This window comes from Panthera leo, chromosome C1 (genome assembly GCF_018350215.1).
Source record: "Panthera leo isolate Ple1 chromosome C1, P.leo_Ple1_pat1.1, whole genome shotgun sequence".
Taxonomy (NCBI): domain Eukaryota; kingdom Metazoa; phylum Chordata; class Mammalia; order Carnivora; family Felidae; genus Panthera; species Panthera leo.
This window is the reverse complement of record NC_056686.1, coordinates 175,948,131-175,972,546: the sequence shown is the minus strand read 5'-3', so window position 1 is coordinate 175,972,546 and position 24,416 is coordinate 175,948,131. Positions and strand designations below refer to the sequence as shown.

At 35.8% G+C, this 24,416-nt stretch overlaps 1 protein-coding gene across 1 annotated transcript; it reads left to right on the top strand.

Annotated features, from left to right (window-relative positions):
- The first annotated feature begins 1,509 nt into the window (after positions 1–1,509).
- Positions 1,510–7,713, top strand: MSTN (myostatin). Its single transcript, XM_042949456.1, has 3 exons — positions 1,510–1,926; positions 3,691–4,064; positions 7,194–7,713. The coding sequence occupies exons 1-3, from the start codon at positions 1,554–1,556 to the stop codon at positions 7,572–7,574; spliced, it is 1,128 nt and encodes a 375-aa protein (XP_042805390.1). The 5' UTR covers positions 1,510–1,553; the 3' UTR covers positions 7,575–7,713.
- The last annotated feature ends 16,703 nt before the right edge of the window (positions 7,714–24,416 follow it).

Below are 24,416 nucleotides of genomic sequence, written 5' to 3'. Positions count from 1 at the left end.
ACTGAGTTGCATTTTAGTGCACTGAGGCAGTAAATTAGTGTACAATGTGCAAAAGTGGTAGTGACCTAAAAAATAAATATTTGATATGAGCCACTGCATTCTCTTGGGGGTGGGGGGAAGTAATGGATTAACTCTCCTAGGAGTCCTTAGCTTACCAAAAAGCAGTAGGAAGAAGAAATCTCCTGTGGCCTGGAAACAGCTTGTTTCTCACTGGCTATGTTTGCTTAGCTCTTTAACAGTTCATTTGATTAGATCTTATGGCTCCCAAAGCTAAGGTTGAGAGTTTGATCCCTACACAGGCCACTTAAATTTAGAGAACAAAAAGCTCCATTCTCTGCTCCCAGACCTTACCCCAAATTCCTGCCAGGTGTCTGCCCTCTGGTCAAAATGAGAAACTGGCAAAGGGGTGCAAACCAATCGTAGTATTGGGGAATGTTAAAAACGGACACCCCTTTATTATGATGCTCTTTCACTTTTATGTGCTGACAGTATTTTGATATAATTTATATAGAATTGATACTACGCTTTTTACTTTTGCCAATGGAAATCTGAGGCAAACTGTGCTTAGGTGCTGCATTGTCAGTCGTAAAACCCATTGTCTTCTTATTCTGAGTTCAGAGATTTTTTCTACTAGCTGACATTATCCTCTTGGTAATAAACAATGAAGAAACACATCTTCTGAATAATACTAATCTGCAGCTTTACAAGAGGAAAGAACTGAATAGTAATCAGCCAAAAATTGAGCACCATTTTCATAGTAATGAAAAACATTAAATTATTTAAAAATAATTCCATGTGTAATATAACATTATAATAAGTTGATTTTTAACGTGTGCTAAGAATTTAAACAGGAAAACAAGCCTCTCAAATTTTAGCTGCCAATCTTTTACTAGTAACACTATTTTAGCTTTTCTTTAAATTCAGGTCTTCCTAACTTAAATTCATATTTCCCTAATTACACGGCACTTAAACATAATTTAATACAGTAAATAAAATTATTTTTACTTCAAATGCTTGCCTAAATAACAGATACTCATTTTAATTTTTAAGGAAGTAACATTTCAACTTTTTAAGCATGAAGTGTAAAACTAAGATTTACTTATTTAAATTATAACCTGAGTTTCACATGTAAAGATTAAGAAGATTTAAGTGTAGTTTCTATTATTGTTAACATAGACTTTATTTTTTTTCAAATGTCACATATATCTTTCATTATTTGTAGATTTATTTCTTTTATGAAGTAGTCGAATGAATCAGCTCACCCTTGACTGTAACAAAATACTGTTTGGTGACTTGTGACAGACAGGGTTTTAACCTCTGACAGCGAGATTCATTGTGGAGCAAGAGCCAATCATAGATCCTGACGACACTTGTCTCATCAAAGTTGGAATATAAAAAGCCACTTGGAATACAGTATAAAAGATTCACTGGTGTGGCAAGTTGTCTCTCAGACTGTACAGGCATTAAAATTGTGCTTGGCATTACTCAAAAGCAAAAGAAAAGTAAAAGGAAGAAATAAGAACAAGGAAAAAGATTGTATTGATTTTAAAATCATGCAGAAACTGCAAATCTATGTTTATATTTACCTGTTTATGCTGATTGTTGCTGGTCCAGTGGATCTAAATGAGAACAGTGAGCAAAAAGAAAATGTGGAAAAAGAGGGGCTGTGCAATGCATGTACTTGGAGACAAAACACTAAATCTTCAAGAATAGAAGCCATAAAAATTCAGATCCTCAGTAAACTTCGCCTGGAAACGGCTCCCAACATCAGCAAAGATGCTATAAGACAACTTTTGCCCAAAGCTCCTCCGCTCCGGGAACTGATTGATCAGTACGATGTCCAGAGAGATGACAGCAGTGATGGCTCTTTGGAAGACGACGATTACCACGCTACCACGGAAACGATCATTACCATGCCCACCGAGTGTGAGTAGCCCTCTTAGTGTATATCAACAATTCTGCTGACTGTGGTTCTAGTGTTTATGAGAAACAGATCTATTTTCAGGCTCTTTTAACAAGCCGTTGGCTTGTATGTAAGTAGGAAGGAAGAGTTTCTCTTTTTCAAGATTTCATGGGAAATCTAATGAGACTGAAATCTGCTGCACTAAAAACCCAAAAGGAGATAAAATAAAATGTTTGCATGGCATTAATGTTTAGTTTAATTTGACAAATAGGAAATGCTTATGCTTTCACTGCTCAGTACCTGCATGGCAACGATTGGGAGATACTACAATGTTAAAAACCTACATGAAATTTCATGATTGCATTTAGTTGCCTGAAATAGGCGTCTGTAATAACAATTTTTTTTTCCCTAATAAAAGAGAAAAATGTCTTCTGCTAAATGCCTAGAATGACTTCTGTTATTCAAAGCTACTCCTCACGGTGTTTCTATGTTCTTTACAAATTAAAATATTTAACTTTGAAAGCTTTTACACTGGAGAGTATAAAAAATGTTTTTTTTAATTTAATGTACTAGTAAGACCAGTGATGAAGTGACATAGCAGAATGATAATCATGAGCTTATTATCAGAAAATGCTTAAGAAATAAACATTTTAATTAAACAGGTTATGGCTCACAAAGTCCCACTTCTCCCTTGACCCCGGCACTATTGTTGAGAGTCCCTGGTTTGCATGTTTCCAGGAAGGCACATTGCTCAATGGCCTTCTAAAATATTGTTTTCTTCTTCATATGAGGGAGGAGGACTATTACCTGTAGTATCTACCTTGCTTCTGAAAGAGAATATATTTTGTACCATTGCTTTTTCAGTCATTTCAAAACGACACTCAAGGAAAGGCAGACAGTCATCTTAACAGAGAAGGCAAGACAAGAAAGATTTTATGCTATGTGTCTGCAGTCTTGCTTTAAACAGTGCTTTTATACACTTGAAACCTGACTCAAAACAGTTTCAAATACTGTTTTGCTTATTAGGCAATCACGTTACAATGCAACAAATAATTCTCTTTTAAGACTCTGCTATCTAGTCCTGGAGTAGATTTACCTTATTTGTAAACAATCTTGGAAAAACAAAAGGGGGGAAGAAACTGCTTGTGCTGCTTACAACGACAACCTGGCTCTAAAGACCGTGTTTTCTAACTTTTGAGATAAGCCTGAATATAACATTCACATTTTTGTGCTAATTACCTGATTCGTTTTGTTCCTTTAGGGCTATTCCAGAGCCAAAACATAACAGATGTGCTATATTTTCTACTAATTCCCAGGGCTCAGTTAGTTGCTCAGCGTGTCTTGTCCCCAGGTAATTCAGGCCTGGGGGAAGGGTTCCTTCTTCCAGACTGATTGGTACAGCTGCTCAGTAAGTGTAACTACTCAGATTCCCAAAGAATTCTAAGTGGATGTTCCTCCACGGTGTCTCTTGTTCTCTCTAATCATCATCATTTTAAAATTTCATCCACTGCTCATTCTTTCATAGAATTCTCTTTAGCCCACAGTTCTCTGAGAGGGAGCAGATACCTCATAAACAGCTGAAAAAACATATATCTAAAAAATTCTGAAAAGCTAGAGTAATTATTTTCTTTGATATTTTTCTGAATTATGAATGAAATCCTACATGGTTTTTCACTTTAAAATATGCATTCACTATTCCAATGGGGGAAAAATGCTCACCAATTTTTTATTCATTTTTTATGAGAAATAATTTCAATAACCATTTTTCTTTTCTTATTCATTTATAGCTGATCTTCTAATGCAAGCAGAAGGAAAACCCAAATGTTGCTTCTTTAAATTTAGCTCTAAAATACAATATAATAAAGTCGTAAAGGCCCAACTGTGGATATATCTGAGACCCGTCAAGACTCCTACAACAGTGTTTGTGCAAATCCTGAGACTCATCAAACCCATGAAAGACGGTACAAGGTATACTGGAATCCGATCTCTGAAACTTGACATGAACCCAGGCACTGGTATTTGGCAGAGCATTGATGTGAAGACAGTGTTGCAAAATTGGCTCAAACAGCCTGAATCCAACTTAGGCATTGAAATCAAAGCTTTAGATGAGAATGGTCATGATCTTGCTGTAACCTTCCCAGGACCAGGAGAAGATGGGCTGGTAAGTGATAACTGAAAATAACATCTAGCAGCAAACATTGCTACATTTTGATTCATCATGTGAATGAATAATAGTGGAAAAATCACTACCCATTTCCTATGCTCATAAACCAGACAAAAGTATCTTACTCCAATGGTAGCTCTGTACCCAATAAAAAGTAGGTGTCTAATTTCATATCCTATGAAACACCCTCTTGATACTTTTATTTTGCATGAGGATTAAAAAAAACAGTTATGCCATAGTCCTTAACTTCTTAGGGAGTTCTTTAGAAGCGGGGATGAAATAAAGTGCTTTTCATTGATATGCTACATGATTTCATGGATAAAAACATGAAATCTTCATAGTGGATTCTACTACATAGCCAACAAATTTAAACATATCTTTTTATCCCAGAAAAGTGCCAAATATGTTGAAATTTTTTGGTTTAGAAAAGCAGAAAAAACAAACTTGAAACATTATAATTAAAATAAAATGCTTTTATTTATAGCATGATATGTTTATATATGTTTACATAAATATGATATTTATAGTATGATATGTTTAGGCCTATATCTTATTAAATGTATCATTTTCAAGGTTCCTCATAATAAATATGTTTATTATTTTGTAGACTGTTGACTGATGTACATGTAGATTACTTTGTGAATTACCCCTAATGAAATTTAAATTTCCAGGCTACTTAACATTTGTCACCTAGCTTATTTCGAAGCTGCCTTACCATTTTTGTGCAAGGGTTTACTTAGGTGATGCCAACTAATTTAATATCAGACCAAGCAGATGACAATACTTCATATATTATAAATTTTATAAAAACCATTTTAAACCCTAGTATAAGTTTAGAGTTACTCACTGTTCTGCTTTCACAAACTTATTTAATGTGACCACATTTTTTACTTCTGAAACCTATTGACATAATTTAGAACAAAACATCATACTTGCAAACAATAAATGCTATCTTTTTAGTCTTTAAATGGTCTTGGTTTTAAAGAAGTATATAATTATTAAGTCAGATCTACTTTATTTTTTTAGTTTTATTTTTTTAAAATTTACATCCAAATTAGTTAGCATATAGTTCAACGATTTCAGGAGTAGATTCCTTAATGACCCTTCCTCATTTAGCCCATCCCCCCTTCCACAACCTCTCCAGTAATCCTCAGTTTGTTCTCCATATTTAAGAGTCTCTTGTTTTGTCCCCCTCCCTGTTTTTATATTATTTTTGTTTCCCTTCCCTTATGTTCATCTGTTTTGTCTCTTAAAGTCCTCACATGAATGAAGTCATATGATATTTGTCTTTCTCTGACTAATTTTGCTTAGCATAATACCCTCCAGTCCCATCCATGTAGTTGCAAATAGCAAGATTTCATTCTTTTTGATTGCCAAGTAATATTCCATTGTATATATATATCACATTTTCCTTATCCATTCATCTGCCGATGGACATTTGGGCTCTTTCCATACTTTGGCTATTGTTGATAGTGCTGCTAGAAACATGGGGGGTGCATGTGTCCCTTCGAAACAGGACACCTGTATCCCTTGGATAAATGCCTAGTAGTGCAATTGCTCGGTTGTAGGATAGTTCTATTTTTAGTTTTTTGAGGAACCTCCATACCATTTTCCAGAGTGGCTGCACCAGCTTGCATTCCCACCAACAATACAAAAAGAGATCCTCTTTCTCTGCATCCTCATCCTCACCAACATCTGTTGTTGCCTGAATTGTTAACGTTAGCCATTCTGACAGGTGTGAGGTGGTATCTCATTGTGGTTTTGATTTGTATTTCCCTGATGATGAGTGATGTTGAGCATTTTTTCCTGTGTCAGTTGGCCATCTGGATGTCTTCTTTGGAGAAGTGTCTATTCATGTCTTTTTCCCATTTCTTCACTGGATGATTTGTTTTTTGGGTGTTGAGTTTGATAAGTTCTTTATAGATTTTCTATACTAACCCTTTATCTGATATGTCGTTTGCAAATATCTTCTCCCATTCCGTCGGTTGCCTTTTAGTTTTGCTGATTGTTTCCTTTGCTCTCCAGAAGCTTTTTATTTTGATGAGGTCCCAAGGTCAGATCTACTTTAAATCAAAACATATTCTTTAAAATATTATATAATTTTCCAAATGATATATGTTTCTTTAAATGTGCTACATGACAGGTGATTGACTCACAAAATGATGTGATTTTTTATAATATTAAATAACAATAATTACCAAGTCGATTTTGATTTTGATTTTGATATAGGATAAAAACCATTATTAATTATTTAAGAAAGTACTTTTTATGGGTAGTATTTTAATGATCAAAGTTGGTAATGTGACAGAAGTTTAAATTATTATTAAACAGATTATTATTAAACAAGTTAAACATAATTATTAATATGACATACTCCTCAGATCTTTCCATATAAAAAGATAAGTCTCAAATGCATTAAAAGATTGGGGCAAGGGAAGAACTAGCAAATTATTGTTTAAATATATGAATAGAAACATTCAGTGAAAAAATAAAATGAAATATTTTTTGTATCTTCTGAATCTGTCCCTCTCTTCCTCAGAGTTTTTCTTTCCAACCCAGTATGCATACTACCACCTTCATTACCCTACCTCTCTTTTTCCTATTACAATCCATAAAGGGCTGGGAGGTAACTATTTTGCTCTGGCTTTAATAGCAAGTTTCCCCAATTAAAGATCTAGGGAACAGAGGATGGATGAATATACTTATCCCTCCAGAAGTCATCAGACACATTTAGCCAATATATTTAATTAGAAGAGAGAGAACTAACTGCTTTCTTCATCCCTGCTGTCCTCCCTCCTCCTTGACTCTCCTCCCTCTGTCCCTTCCTTCCCATAAATATTTTCAGAGTATCTGTTATGTGCCAGGCATTCAGATACTCAAACCAGTAAACACAGAAATTAAAAAGACATAGATCTGACCACAGGAGAATTAGCATTGTTGCTATGTTCTTATGAGCCACAAGGGAAGAATCACGCCTAGTGTAAATTAAAATCCTTAATGCTGTGCCTTTAAAAAATAAATGTGGTATGAGCAAAATGATTAATTTCTTCAATAATGACTTCTTAAAGTAGGAAAGTGTTTCAGGACCTATTAATATTACTGATTGTTCTTTTCCTTCTCATGCAGAATCCCTTTTTAGAAGTCAAGGTGACAGACACACCAAAAAGATCCAGACGAGATTTTGGGCTTGACTGTGATGAGCACTCAACAGAATCTCGGTGCTGTCGTTACCCTCTCACTGTGGATTTTGAAGCTTTTGGATGGGATTGGATTATTGCACCCAAAAGATATAAGGCCAATTACTGCTCTGGAGAGTGTGAATTTGTGTTTTTACAAAAATATCCTCATACTCATCTTGTACACCAAGCAAACCCCAGAGGTTCAGCAGGTCCCTGCTGTACTCCCACCAAGATGTCTCCAATTAATATGCTATATTTTAATGGCAAAGAACAAATAATATATGGGAAAATTCCAGCCATGGTAGTAGATCGCTGTGGGTGCTCATGAGATTTACATTTGGTTCATAACTTCCTAAAATATGGAAGGCCTTCCCCTCAACAATTTTGAAACTGTGAAATTATGTACCACAGGCTATAAGCCTTGAGTATGCTACAGTTACTTACGCACAAGCTCAGTATATGGACTAAAAGAGAGAATATATGCAATGGTTGGCATTTAACCATCAAAATAAATCATGCAACAAAAAGTCTTATGATTTCCAGAGTTTTTGAACGAGGAGATCAAATTACTTTTATGTTCATATGTATTACAACATATCTAGGTAAATGAAAGCAATTCTCCTTGTGTTCTCATGAATTAAAGGAGTGTGCTTTAAAGTCTATTTCTTTATGGTATCATTTAATATCTACAGTAAAATCTGTATGTAGTATTGGTAAAATGCAGGATTGTTAAATACTGTCATTTGAATCATCCTCCAACACTTGAATTTATATTGTACGATAGCATACTGGTAAGATGAAATTCCACAAAAATAGGGATGGTACACCATTTGCAAGTCCCCATCCCTATTATGATCTGTACAGTACACTAACAATCCATGCCAATGGTGCTAATACAATAGGCTGAATGGCCGATATTATCGGGTTTCTCGAATAAAAAACATTCAGTAAAATAGTAAGTTTCTCCTTTCTTAAGGTGCATTGTCATACACCTCCAAATGGGGAATGGATTTTCTTTAATGAAAGAAGAATCATTTTTCTAGAGGTCAGCATTCAATTCTGTAGCATACTTGAAGAAACTGCATTATCTTAAAAGGCAGCCAAAAAGTATTTGTTTTTAATCAGAATTTCAAAATTACAGCCTGCCTTTGCAACACTGCAGTTTTTATGATAAAATAATGGAAATGACTGATTCTATCAATATTGTATAAAAAGACTTTGAAACAATTGCATTTATGTAATATGTATACAATATTGTTTTGTAAATAAGTGTCTCCTTTTTTATTTACTTTGGTATATTTTTACGGTAAGGACATTTCAAATTAAGTCTTAAGGCACAAAGACATGTCATGGATCACAGAAAAGCAACTGCTTATATTTCAGAGCAAATTAGCAAATTAAATAGTGGTCTTAAAACTCCATATGGTAATGGTTAGATGGTTATATTACAATCATTTTATATTTTTTTACATTATTAACATTCACTTATGGATTCAGGATGGCTGTATAATGTGAATGTGAAATTTCAATGGTTTACTGTCATTGTATTCAAATCTCAACGTTCCATTATTTTAATACTTATAAATATTATTAAGCATACCAAAATGATTTAACTCTATTATCTGAAATGCAAAATAATAAACTGATGATATCTTAACAAGAATTGTTAATTTTATTTTATAATTTGATAATGAATATATTTCTGCATATATTTACTTCTATTTTGTAAATTAGGATTTTGTTAATCAAATTCATTGTACTTATGACTAAGTGAAATTATTTCCTACATCTAATGTGTAGAAACAATCTAAATTATATTAAAGTGTTTTCACCTTTTTTGAAAGACAAGTTTTATGTTATAATGGTTAATTCTGCATTTCTGATTTCACTTTATTATAAAAGTCTAATGGTTTAGCAGAAAAGTTTGGGTTAGGAATTGTAAGTCTGCTGCTCAAGTTCTCATAAGTGAAATTTCCATTAAATTGGTTCTGGTCAAGTTGCTTTAAATATACGAAAGCAAGAACTAGTTATACTTGTTTCATTTCTCTTTATCTTGACCTGAAAACTATTTATATGTTTTCATAGGTTCAATTTCCAAATGCATTGCTGTTGGCAAGGGTATATAGTCCTAGAGTTACAAGTTCTACTGAAGCCACAGGGACACAGAGAAGCTGAATTTATTTTTCTTAGCATTTAATGATACTGGAACGTTTATTTGAACTTTGGGGGCACCAATTTTCAAATTGAATTGAAAAACAATTATAAAGTACCTAGAAATCCTTAAGTGTAACACTGTATGTAATGTCTTTGAAGTGGACTCTCTTCAGTACACCCTCAGTAGTTTAGTAACTTTGCTATAAAGCAGTCTCTAAGTCTAATAGAAGAGGTAATCAAAATTCTATCTAGTGTTATGGTTCCTAAATAAGTAATTTATAATTAATGTAAATGTAATTTTTAACCACCAATGATACTACAGCAATTTACACTCATACAAACTAAGTGTAGTACTTTTTCTAACTTTAGCATGAATATATTTAACATTGACCAGTCTAGAGCTGTGAGGGGGTTGCCCCTGTTGAGTGAAGGACCAGCTATGGTGATGGGGAGAGGCCACTTTCAGTTACACACACACCAGAACCTACTTCTTCTAGGGCCATGGATACACCTGATCCCAAAGTCTGGGTTAGTTGGCCCATTCACGTACCTTGGGCTCTGGAGTACAAATAACTGGGGACCTTGGTCTCTGTCATGGGAGGAACAAACACCCTTGGTTTCTAAAGACCCAGTCACAGGACTCCCCAATCTTTATACTCACCTTTACCAAGGAGCCCCAGGATCACACCAGCTTCACTGTGTGGTAGCCCTCTTTGAAGCCCATATGATCATGAAAGAAAGCAGCAGGATCAATCTCTTTTGTGACAGGACCTAGGCATTTCCTTTTCTATTTTGCTAAGGTCTTAGAAATGGCAAGAGTACTCATAACTTTCATTGTCAGAACCTCAAGAATATCCACTTGTGGTATCATAGTAACCTCTGGGATTTTCAGAAAACATCATGTAAAGTTCAATCAGTGCATCAGTTTTAATATTCTAACTGTTTTGTAAGACTTCTCATACTTCCTACAGACCTATAGTAGTTAAAAATACATACATACACGCATACATGAATATAAAAACAAAAACCCTTCCAAACTCAACAGTCCTTTTTGTATTCAAGTTGGTTTTTACACTTTTGTATAGAACCTTATTTTCTTAAAAGAAGGCTGTCATTTGATATTGACAGTATTTAAATTAGAGCCAAATTACTCAACCCTAAAAATGAAAACAAATTTATCTCACTTTAAATCATGACAGACACATTTTAGGATGTCAATGACCCTTTTGAAATCTGTTGAAAACTAAAGACAGTCTCACCAGAAGAAATAAAACTCACAACTTTGCATATAATTTCAGGGAATTTAGGGCCTTCCTAGAGTGCATCCATAGAACCTAGTTTATAAACGCTTGGGAGGGATCTTGTATTTTTCTTCCTAAGATAAATATTATTTATGAAGTAATAAAATATATTTATCATGGCTGTTTCCCAATTAATCTGTTTTACTTGTTAAACAATTTGAGTGTTACAAAAGGAATATAAATTTCAAATCAGCCTGGATGTCTTAACGTGCTAAAACCCTTATTATTTACAAAAACATTTTGTTTCTTAAAGACTATCCAATCACCAACTGGCAACTCTATGATAGGTTAAACTAGATAACTAAATAAAATGGACTTCAAATTATAGAAGCATATTCTTTTTATGTTTCAAAAACAAAATTAGGATATCATCAGGACTAGTGATGTGTGGGTATCAGAATTAGGAGGGTATGAGATGGTAATATTTATTGAGCACCACATTTGTGCCACGCACTTTTGTGACATGCTCAGTACATAAGACATTATTGTTCCCAGTTAACAGGAGAGAAAACCTTGAGGATCTGTGACAATGGGAGGTATCTCAGTGGCCAGCCTGGATGTGAACTAAGAGCAGTTTAACAAAATTTATTGCTCTGGTTACAATTCTTCACCAAGCCCTAATGGAAGAGTGAAGCTATATATTTTTTAATGTTTATATGTTGTAATATGTCCCTACTGGATTTAGTGTTGGCTTCTGCAAAAGGCTCTGGGGCTGCATTTTAGTGGGGGAGAATAGAGCTGGTATTAATGAGAAGGAGGACAAAGACAGGGTGATTAGCATAGCACAGAAATGGGCACAGAGAGGTGGAAATGGGTCAGTGTTATGTGAGGTCTGGAACAAACCTTAGAAATCATCTGATTTATATATGACAGAATTGAGGTCTAGAGAGAGGGTTGCCCAAAGTTGTAAAGCGAATTGGTTCAAGAACTGAGACAAGAGCTCTAAAATGCTAGAGAGAAATGAAGGGTGGGTCAGAGTGGGAAGAATGATTCCAGAGGACAAAATGCAGGAGAGCTAAAAACAAACAAGAAGCTCTAAGTCATGGTTTGCTTGCTGGGAAAAGTCAATATAAGACACTAAATAAATGTTCATAGGATTATCACAATTTACATCTATTTAAATAAATTTTATCGACCTGAAGATTTTCCTGGATAGATAGTCTCTAATGGGAAATCTATGGTATTATGCACTTAAATCCATTACTTTATTGTATATAGTAATAACAAGTAAATTAATAATAAATTAATAATTAACAGTTTTCAAAGTGCTTTCACATTAATGATATAATTTCATCTTCATATTGCTGAAAGTTAACTATTATCATTGTAACACTCATTTCATAGTGGGAACTGAGGCTAAACAAAATTAATCAAATGGCCAAGGAAACATAGCATTTATATTTGTATTTTGATTATATAAGAAATAGGAATCTAGATCAGTTACACTTGTTTGATCATTCCAATAGTACTTATTAAAAGTGTAGTATGTTAAAAAATTCATTTAAAATATCAGATGATCACTTTTTTTAAAGTTTATTTTTGAGAGAGAGAGACAGAACACAAGCAGGGGAGGGGCAGAGAGAGAGGGAGACACAGAGTCCAAAGCAGGCACCAGGCCCTGAGATGTCAGCACAGAGCCTGACACAGGGCTCGAACCTATGAACTGCAAGATCGTGACCTGGGCCAAAGTCGGATGATTAACCGATTGAGCCACCTAGGCACCCCATCAGATGATCATGTTTTAAAATAAGACACATGTTGGGTCGGCTTTAGCTCAAGCGGTTACTTCGCATGTGGTTCCTAAAATAAGACACATGAATACTACCCTATGATACAACTAAGAATTAAACCATAGGCTAAAATGTGATATGCAACCATGACTTGCCTGGCAAGTACATATACTTACATGTATAGTGTTAAATTTCATTTCCATGGTCACTCAGTTCTAGTTTACACACTGCAAAACATATCAAAGTAAACTACGTTCATTTGGGTCATCTCTGTGTAAGATGTCAAACAATGCAAAATGATACTAAATTTAGTTCATTCACGTCTGGATGGAATTTTACAGAGAATGTCTTTGGAAAATGAACACATTGTAATTAGATAGCATACATGATTTATAGCAAAATTATCTTTCTTGCCATTTAAACACTAAATGGAGGGAATATTTACATTTATTTTACTAGGTTACCTATAAAAATAACTCAATGAATATTATATCCTGTCAAGAACACAGGATACTCTTGAACATAAGATTTTACATATGAAGCTGCCTATTTCATTTGACAGGCATAAAATGTATGTGTAATAATGATAAACAACTCTCTAATAATCTGCTATAAAAGTCATACAGGCAGCCATACATCACGTCAGCTATGGTGGAACATTACACTAAACATTCCTGATACAGAAATGCATAGCTTGGCAGTAAGCAAAGATGTGCATGTTTAGTTTCATTGATTCTGGTTTTGGGTTACTGTAAGACAGAAAAGTTTTTAACAATGTAATGCTATTATTTCTGCTCCATAATAAAGGTAATTTTTTATTCAGCAACACATATGTATGTACTTTCTTAAAAAAATTGACTTAACAAAATTTTATTTTATTAGTTCTACATATGCACTCTAGGCAAAACACGATTCACTAGATTTAAGTTATAGAGATCTAAATCATATTCCCAGATTCTGATCTTGAGGTGTTGAAAAGTTCTCCTAAGAAGGAACAACAGCAATTTTGATTCAATTAATCATAAAGGTAACTTTAAAATTCAAACAGATGAAACTACTAAGTAACTTCTTTATTTTCCCTAACCATTCAAGATTATTCTATTAAGAAAAAATTTTTCCAATAAGTGTTATGTTCTTTTTTTTTCTAACATCTTATGAAGGACCCTATTCAGAACAAAATTTGATTATGCGGTTTTGGCCATGGATCCTCTACAAGACTTTCCCAGATCCGCTCCCACGGACACTAACTCCAACTGAGAAGCCAAACGTCTCTTGGCTCTATTCCCATGGAACTCAGAATTCTGGCATCCTCCACCAGCCAAAAACAAAACATGTCAATACAAGAACGTTTGCCTACATCATGACATCAGATCCTCATAATGCTGAGACAGAATTCTGAAAGTAAAAATCAAGCATAAAACACCAATTTACTGAGCACACTGAAGTGACTGTGGGAGAAAGTCCAAATTGTTAAACGGAAACAATCAGGCAGTCATTGAGGCAACTACTTGGCTTCAAGCTCCAAGAATATCTTCCTGAAAAGCTTCATACTTCTCAGCAGCTCATTACTCAAGTAATGGCATGAGTTATATGCTTGCCTGTACCCTAAGTAAAGGATTCTATTAATGAACCTTAGGTCATCATGGGCTCTAAACCAGGCCAGGTGCCATGGGATAGAAATTATAACAAAAAAAAGTAGATGAGGGTAGTCCTCCCCACTTGTAGATGTGCCTTGGCAGCCAGCAATATTGTCCCAAAGACTAGAATCTACCAGAACCTGTGTATTACAGCAAACTGAAGATTTTTATAGCTCCAGAATCAGACAAAATTCCGAGGAAGTTGCATAGGACTGATTGATGGGAATCAGGCTGGGTTCTCATCTACTCATAGGCCAAGATGTACTCCTATGACCGAAACACTGCAAGTGGGACTCTCCTGGAAGAAACAGTCCTGCAACTGCAGTGCCAGAGGAGCTCTCTTCTTTGCTGATAAAGGTGGGTAGACTATCAACATTAAGCCCCCACCTTGCTTGACCAGGTGTTTGACTACAGATTCCTGGTACTGGCCAAAGACAATGGTGTCATTGCAGGGCAGAATGTATGCCAGAGCCTGGAATATGGCTTTATATCTGTTGACACAATGTATACTGTGTTGACACAATACATATAATTGTTGACTAGGTATATTACCTACTTAGTGTACTTGGCTCCCATATACTCTATTCATCTTGGCAACAAATAAACCACCCATAGGATCCAAGAAGCAGGAGCATTTATTTACAATAAGAAAGCATATTATATAGATATTATTATCTACATTTTTATTTATTTTAAGAGAGAGAGTGGGGGAGGGACACAGAGAGAGAGAGAGAGAGAGAGAGAGAGAGAGAGAATCCTAAGCAGGCTCTGTGCTGCCAGTGCAGAGCCTGATACAGGGCTCAATCCCATGAACCGTGAGATCATGACCTGAGCTGAAATCAAGAGTTGGACGCTTAACCGACTGAGCCACCCAGGCACCCCTTTTTATCTCCATTTTTAAAATGAAGAAGATGAGGGGCACCTGAGTGGCTCAGTCAGTTAAGCGTCCGACTTCGGCTCAGATCATGCTCTCACCGTTCATGAGTTTGAGCCCCACTTGGAGCTCTCTGCTGTGAGTGCAGAACCTGCCTCTGGTCTTGTGTCCCCCACTGTCTCTGCCCCTCCCCCACTTGTGCTCTGTCTTTCTTTCTCTCAAAAATAAATAACATTAAAAAAACAAAAAAAAAACCATATTCTTAAAAAAAATAAAATGAAGAAGTTGAGTTCAGAGATGCTCGTGACTAATAAGTGACTAAGAGATTCATACATAATGGAAGAAATACAAATGCAAATGTTGTGGTACAAGTTTTCAGTCATTAGCTCAAAAGTGAAAAAATATGACTTTCTAATTGTTACACAACTTATGTCAGCTTTTAGCTCAAATCCCCTTGTGATATATTACCATTTCTACTTTATAGATGCAACATTATAATGTTGATGGGGACTGCATTAATAATATTTATCACCTCCCTGGACCTCACCCAGAAAATGATGCACAATATCCCCCTATGGTCAAATCTCCATACTTAGAGGAGGATTGTGTTTCTCCTCCTTATGTCCAGCTCAGCCTGTGAGATAGGGCACCAAAAGAGACTAATGACTGAAGCTTCTCTCTTCCCAACAAATTCACTCCAATCATCAGCTCATGAGATCTTTATGTGAGAAGATGTAGTAATAAGTTCTGGCTGACCAAAGCTATGTACTAACCCTTTATATTTCATTCCTGAACCCTATACTCTTGGACTTAAAATTTTGCTAGATACTTGCAATCTTATTTTATTTTTTGTGATTCTGATCTGAAAAGCACCCTCTGGAAAAATGTAACCTTTTTAATAAATCACAGTGTTCATTCTCACTAATAATAAAAATGTAAATTAAAATTACTTATCCTTTCATTTACAAATGCAGCACATTTTTATGTTAATATCTAGTGTTATTAGTAAGGGTGATCAGAAATGAACACTCTACACGTTGCCTGACCAGTTGCCTTCCAATATCTAACAAGACCCTTAAAGTTTCCATACAGAGATTTTATTTCTAAAATTTTACTCAAAGAAAACAAAGGTATAAACATTTTTGTAAAATCACAATATTATTATTTTTAAAAATGGGTAATTAATAACATATTCCAACAATAAGGTATGGTTACATTGATTATGATAGATTTCACAATAGCATACTCAAATTTAAAGACGTGTGTGTATAGATATATACATGATGCATATATGTACACACATATTTCCTTATTTATTTAAAATACTTTCAGCTGTAAGTAATAGAAACCGCAATTCAAATATAGCTGAAGCAGTAGAAAATGTGTTTTCTTGTATAAGTGCAGATGTAAGGCAGCTCTAGGTACAGCAAGATCCGTAGCTCAATAATATCAGTGAAGAGTTAGACTCCTTCTACCTCTCTGTCATCCTCTCAGTGTTTGCTGGGCCTTAACGCTGTCACCTTGTATGGTACAACATGGTTGCTGCAGTTTGCATGACAATATCCATGTAGACTGAAAGAAGGGAGTGTGTGTGTATGTGCATGCGTGTGTGAAAATTCTTTTTGCAGAGTCAAAGGATATGATTTTCCTTAATTTAATATATATTCCCCATTTATGTTCTCTAAACGCAAATTGGTTATGTTGTACCAATTTATATTTCCATTAATAATGTAGGAGATTACATATTTTCCCTTCCTATTTCTAGTCTGATAGGTGAAAAATGGTATCTGATCATGATTTTAATTGCATTTTTCTTATTTTGACTGAGATGATTAATTTTTTTATGTTTAAGAATCATTTGTACTTCCTTTTCTGGTAACTGTTTTTCTCTTTTGCTCACTTTTTCTATTAGGTTGGTAGTATTTTTTTAAATCTACGTAGTTAAGAAATTAGCTACTACTTCAGATTTTTATTTTGCCTTTTGACTGTGGTTTCTTGTGTGTGTGTGTGTGTGTGTGTGTGTGTGTGTGTGTTTTAACACAGAATTTAAGTGTTTGTATGGTGTCACATATTTTAGTCTTTTTTTATGGCTTTCCATTTTTGTTTCGTACTCAGAAAGGCCTTTTCCACTATGTCTTTATATTTTAGAATGCATCTTATATTTTCTAATATTTTTATGGCTTATTTACTTTAAAAATCTTTAATCCATCTCAACTCCATTTTGGCATAGTGTCCAATTTATTTTCCTTCAGAAAAAGATGATTATTCAGTTGTCGTCATTTATACTATCTTTCCCACGAGAGTTATTTGAAATGTGGAATGGTGCATAACAGACACTTATCTTGACCACATAGATCCTTAGATCCAAAAAGTTATTTCCATAAAATTAAGCAATAACACAGGATGCCTAAGTGTCAAATCAGGCACTCTCTTGAAATCTAACCATAACCAGTACAGATGAATGTGAAAACAGTAGAATGATTGGCAACAGTGTTTCTGTCTGGTCAGAAATGACCAGCTGCAGCCCTTCTCATATATTCATCCATTTATTCCCTCAAAAATGTTAAGTCTTCTATTGTCATATGTTAATTCCTACTTCACTTTAGGTGTGGGATATTTAGCCCACAACAATCAAATCCTTCCAGGATAGTGTCCCTTACCTCTACAGATGCCAAGCCAAGATCCCTTTCTCCCAGGACCTCAGAGGAAAAATATTACACATATCCTTCCCCTACAAAGTAACAAAGCTTCTCCTCAGTTACACCATCCTTCTCAAAGGGTGTATCATTCAGCTTCCCAAAGAAGCAACGTTTCCCCCCTACTATTATCGGAAAAGGAGGGCATGAAAATAATTCAGTATGTCTCTGGTACTTTTCCTCTGAGATAATATCAATTCTGTTGATATTTGTGTGATACCCGATCAGATTTTACCCATTCATTGAGTCCTAGATACTACTGCAGGAGCCGAGAGAGGAGAGGAGATGCATAAATCATGGCTCTCACTCAAGGAACTCACAATCTAGTGAAAGCAGAAAAGTAAACAAATTTAATAAAATGTGAAAAGTGGTCTACACATGGTGCTGTGGGAGAGGAGAGGAAGGTCACCTCAGTCATACTGGGAGTTCACTGAGGACTTCAAGGAGGAGATGATGTCAGCATGTCTTTAATGATGAGTAAAAGTCTGTTGGATGAACAAGGAGAAGGAATAAATGAGGAAGAAGAAGGAAGAAGAGCATTCCAAAACAACTTCCTCCCCCTCCCAGCCCCCCCCCCGCCCCCCCATGCACACACATGCAGGCATGGAAGAGCATGATGCCTTCCAGGTCCTGAGACTATTTCAGGATGGTTGGAGGGACAATAGGGCCTCAAGGATATACTGAACATACAGTATATGCCTTGTATATCTTCTTAAGGAGTTCGTGCTTTAATATGGTCAGTGATGAGAGCTTGTGAAAGATTTTAATCAGGAAGCAAAATGGTTAGATATAAGTTTTTTTAAAAAACCTACTTCAAATAAGGTATTTTAACCTCTTTTGTGCCAAGGTCCCTTTGATGTCTGGTGAAGCCTGTATATCCCTTCTCAAAATAATGGCTTAAATTATAATTATAAAAATACTTTAAATGTAATATAATACATCTGATAACACAAGAACTTAATGAAATAAATAACAACATCTAGTAGCGAGATGAATAACTATCATAATTTAAAAGTCGTGACGGGCATAAATGAGATACTTGCAAAAACTACAATGTGACACAAAATATTTGTGATTTCTGTTGGTGACATGGCCACACATATAAATTTTGTGCTTTCAAGCCTACGTGCAGAATAGAAAGAAATGCCAAATTTTGGTTAAATAAGAGGTAAATAAAGATATAATTTTTCCCACATAATTCTCAGATCCTCTGAATTCTATATAACAGTATAAATGAAGACGTCTAGGGGTAGAAATAGGGATAGTGAATTAAAATTAGAAATCTATTTTACTAGTCTAGAGAAGTGACGACGGTCTAAATCCTAAAACCTAGCATTAACTGAGTAATTACTATATTTCAGACACTGTTCAAAGTGTTTTTCTACAATTACCTCATCTACAGAGTTAGGGCTATTATTAATCTATATTTAACAGGTAAAGAAACTGAAGCACAGAGAGCTAAGGAACTTCATACATTCACATAGCTGGTGAGTTAGCAGAACCAGGTGTGAACTGAGGTAGTTTGATTCTAGAACTTCACTCTCACCCACTACTGGGGCACTAAAAATAGTTGTAATGAATGTAATTAGAAACATGTAAGAAACAGAGTGAACAAGACATGGAGAAGCAGGAAGAGAAGAATCTACAAAGAAGCCCAGATGAAGTGAAGATATTGTAAAAATATTTGCCACGCAATTTTTTTTTCCTTCTTGGTAATTCCTTACCCTCCTCTCCCAGTCGATTTGTGGTCAAGGAGGGTAAACCATGAGGCTGAGGCTCATTGTCCCTGGGAAAGTAGAGAAAACACTAACTAGGAAATTGGGATATGATATAATTTTTTTTTTTTCCGGGCAGAAGGAAAGAGAAAGAGAGTAAGAAAGTGAAAGAATATATCCAGGTATTCTTGCTTCTGTTTTGAGGTCAAAACTTGGCTGAGAGAAGTAAGTAGAGGGGAAAAATACAGACAAATCTGAAAGAATCGGAATACTGACACTGGTGCCCTGATTCCTGTGCAGCATGGAAACTCAGAAACCTTTAAGAGACTTCCTTTGCTTGACATCGTCCTATATCTAGTATGATGCCAGAGTGGCTAAGTAGCGGTGACTTGGTAGATGGCTACAACAAAGGACATTCATTCACATGGGATCCTGAACTCTCCAGACAGTTTCTGAGAAAGTATCTAAGAACCTCTAGGTCTCCAAGGGGGGGGGCAGCATATTGAACGGGCTGCTGGGCAGGCTGCTGGGTTCAGATGAGGATGACAAAGTACAGAGACCTCATAACTGGAAGCAATAGTGTGGACATTGACAACAGGTGCCAGCACAATGCTTCAAAAGTTAAGTGAAACCAGCAATGTATCAGTGGCTACCAGACAGGATACTCAGTCACCAAGTAGCCTAGCTAAATTAAAGTAGATACATCAAGAGGAAAGGATGATGCCCTTAGGCTAAGCAAAACAAATCATCTCAAGAAGCCTGAGGGGAAGGAGCAGAAAACCCTTCTGCAATACCAGGAAGTTAGGTGAGGCTTTCTGTTCCAGATTCATTTAGAAAAGCAAAATAGGCATAAGGGGAGAACCCTTTGGAAATGAGGAATGTTGAAAAAAGTGTAATAGCCCCCCACCAAAACCTAAATTTTTTGGTGACCTCTAATTTATTTTTATTTTAAAAATGTGTAAAATGACACATGACATAAAATTTACCATCTTAACATTTTTAAGTGTACATTTTAGTAAGGTTAACTATATTCGCATTGTTGTGGAACAGATCTCTAGAACTTCTCCGTTGTGTAAAACTGAAACTATAAACACATGGAACAACTCCCTCCTCGTTTCCCCCTCCCCACCACCACTGCCACCACCTGCAGCCCCAGGCCCACACCATTCTACTTTGTGTTTCTAGGAGTTTGATTACTTTGGATATTTCTATAAGCGGAATCATTCAGTATTTACCTCAAAAAAAAAAAAAAAACAACTAAATTTTGAACTGGAAAAGAGATAACTTTGATGAGCAAGTTTAATCATTTTCTTTTTTTTTAATTTTCTTTTCTTAATTTACATCCAAATTAGTTAGCATATCGTGCAACAATGATTTCAGGAGCAGATTCCTTAATGACCCTTACCCATTTAGCCCATCCCCCCTCCCACAACCCCTCCAAGCAACCCTCTGTTCTCCATATTTAAGAGTGTCTTATGTTTTGTCCCCCTCCCTGTTTTTATATTATTTTTGCTTCCCTTCCCTTATGTTCCTCTGTTCTGTGTCTTAAAGTCCTCATATGAGTGAAGTCATATATTTGTTTTTCTCTGACTAATTTCACTTAGTTCCATTCACGTAGTTGCAAATGGCAAGATTTCATTCTTTTTGATTGCTAAGTAATATTCCATTGTATATATATACCACATTTTCTTTATCCATTCATCCATCGATGGACATTTGGGCTCTTTCCATACTTTGGCTATTGTTGATAGTGCTGCTAGAAACATGGGGGGTGCATGTGTCCCTTCGAAACAGGACATCTGTATCCCTTGGATAAATGCCTAGTAGTGCAATTGCTGGGTCGTAGGGTAGTTCTATGTTTAATTTTTTGAGGAACCTCCATACCATTTTCCAGAGTGGCTGCACCAGCTTGCATTTCCATCAGCAGTGCAAAAGAGATCCTCTTTCTCTGCATCCTCGCCAACATCTGTTGTTGCCTGAGTTGTTAATGTTAGCCATTCTGACAGGTATAAGGTGGTATTTCATTGTGGTTTTGATTTGTATTTCCCTGATGATGAGTGATATTGAGCATTTTTTCATGCGTCGGTTGGCCATCCAGATGTCTTCTTTGGAGAAGTGTCTATTCATGTCTTTTGCCCATTTCTTCACTGAATTATTTGTTTTTTGGGTGTTGAGTTTGATAAGTTCTTTATAGATTTTGGATATTAACCCTTTATCTGAAATATTGTTTGCAAATATCTTCTCCCATTCCGTCAGTTGCCTTTTAGTTTTGCTGATTGTTTCAATCATTTCTATCATTAGAAAGAGTGGAGGTTTCAAAGCAAGATGAGATCAGTTTAAGGAAATAAAGTTACATCTCTTCAATCCCAGTTTGTGACTATTACAGTTCAGCCTCACTAGATGGACCCTAATGAAAAAAGACTCCTTAGGCTCTGGAACTGGACACTCAGGCTCAAGAGCAACATGGATATCAGCTGAGCCTTGTCTCTTAGAAAGCCAGCATAACTCCACTATGATGGTCTTGGCTGTTTTAAACCATTCTTCACACCCACAGTACTAGCTGCAGGTACTCCTTCTACCCTGGCTTTGCAGTCTATTCTCTAAATAGGCAACACTGTATTTAGGACCTGAGCTGTCTCTGCCTTCCCCTTCTGAAAAGTCTCAATACTTTGAAAATTCAGAGTTCAAGCAAAGGGAAATGCCCTTCCAAACTCTGCATAACATTTCTATTTCTTCTTACTTTCTACAGGTTTCTGGCCCACCCCTCACACTGACTTGTTTTTCCAATCTAAGATTTATAATCACTCTATGGTGCAGATATAAGCTGTGTCTGAAATCTTGGGCATCCTAGACGGGTTCTGAATGACTACAGCATTTGGTGCAAATAAATATTACTGTGGGACTGTGTCCAGTCTGGGTAGCTATGGCAAAGAATCAGATCAAGTTTTAGAAATCCAAAAGAAATCAAGTCTGCTTACTCTGTGGGTAGACTTCAAGGCTGTCTGATCCCTAGGGGCTGAGTCATTTCAGGTCTCACTGGAACTTTCTCCCAGTTCGAGGAATCATCAACAACATCCTTATCCAGCAGTTATTCGGCCTTCTCTGAAAATAAAATGAGACCTTACACCTTCTTGGTTGACAGTTTATCTGTTGTGTTGTGCTATAAATTTCAAGGATAGTTATATAGATTTTTTCTTTTAAAAATTGCCAAAATTTGTTTAATAGCAGAGAGTAATTCCTGTGCACTTCCATCACAGATTGGATAAAGCTTGCACGTTGCTAAAGCTGTCGTGTACTTGGTCTTCTAGGAAACTGTTCCAGTTATCTTAATTTAATCTGTTATGCTTAAAGATAGAGATCTAGTATGGGGCCTCATTGTGTGTGGCATTCAACTAATGGCAGTTGAAAATGAGATGTCGATAATAATAATAATATATGTGAATCTATTCTACACCATCTCAAAGCAAGAACTAAATAAGGCACTTTTAATTTTCTAACAAAATTGAAAATATGTCATTCTCTTAAATACAGGATTTTTCAGAACTCTGATGACCAAAAAAAAGTACTATCAAGAGCTGGAACTCCTGACTTAATCAAATCATTTCAGCAGGTCAAAGGATAATGTTCTAGGATGCCATTGTTTACACTTTCCTTCCAAAATACTTACTGGCAGTGATACTTTTTCAATTTAAAAATAACCTATTTTAACCCTACATATAAGGTTTGTTTCTTCAGTGGCAGCTTCATTTAACCAGAAAAATGAATGTTCTGGAATCTGCAATCTTGTAAGATACAGCCTGAGTTAAGCCCTGACTTTCCTAAATCCAAACACGCTGCAAAGCTCAAGTCAGCTGTACTGCGCCATGGCCCACAGCCACGTTGTGATTTTGGGAGCACATGGTTGGCAGGGCTGGACTGAGGTCTGTCCAAGAGAACTCTAGCCAGGACCTTGCCAGCAGTAGGCAGCAAGATGTCTTGATAGTTGCCTCAGTGAGTCTCATTGCTTTGAGTAATAAAAATAGCCAAGCACTTTAGATCAAAGATTTATTGGTAACAGAAATTTAAAACTCCAGAATTTGGATAGTTTTCTTAGTTTGAAATTTCACACTGAAACTCACTGGATTTTCCCCCTAAATGGTGAGGCCACTTTGGGAAACAGTTTAGCCATTTCTTATAAAAATACCCCTACGCATCCTATGACCTAACAATTTCACACCTAGGTATTTATCCAAGAGAAATAAATACATATATATCCAGGGAAAAGCCTGTATGTAAATGCTCAAAGTTGTTTCACTCATAATAGCCTAAAACAGGAAACAATCTAAATGTCCACCATCTGATGAATAAACAAATTATATAGTACATCCATAAAATAGAGAAAACTGAATAATTATTGATACATGCAACAGCATGGATGAATCTCAAAAGCCTTATATTAAATGGAAGATACCAGACACAAAAAGCTCCCTACTGTTTGACTCTATTTACATGACATTCTAGACAAAGGCCAAACTCCAGTAACAGAAACAAACCAGTGGTTGCCAGAGGAGGGGTGGGTAAGGAGACTGACTATGAAGTGGCATGAGGGAAATGTTTGTGGTAATAGAGACGTTCTGTATCCTGAACACATATAGAACTATGTACATTTATTCCAACTCTTTGACCTTTACCCTTTAAAAAGCATACAGTATATTTTATATAAATAAGACCTCAATAAGTCTGCCTTTAAGAAAATCTGGTGCAGGGACAATGCGTAGGGAGTAGATGAAACAAGCCTGGCCATGCGCTCAAACGCTGAATGCTGGATGATTGGTCACAGGGAGTGCACTGAACTATTTTCTCTGTACTTTTGAATATGTTCAAACTTTTCCATAATTAACAGTCAAAGATTTATTTTTGCACTGTAGATTGCTAGGTTTGTGCTATTTACAATCCTCCAACCATCTTGCCACATTTTTCCCTGGAGTAAAGTATAAAACTTGTGGAACTTCACATGACTGATCAAAGAAAAGAGTCTGTTAGCTAATTTTCAACGTATGTACACCAATTAGCAATCATGAAAA

Excerpts from the sequence above, each read along its gene's own strand:
- MSTN (XM_042949456.1), top strand. The coding sequence starts at position 1,554 with ATGCAGAAACTGCAAATCTATGTTTATATTTACCTGTTTATGCTGATT. Across the intron at positions 1,927-3,690 it reads CATTACCATGCCCACCGAGT|CTGATCTTCTAATGCAAGCA; the intron begins GTGAGTAGCCCT and ends ATTCATTTATAG. Across the intron at positions 4,065-7,193 it reads GACCAGGAGAAGATGGGCTG|AATCCCTTTTTAGAAGTCAA; the intron begins GTAAGTGATAAC and ends CTTCTCATGCAG.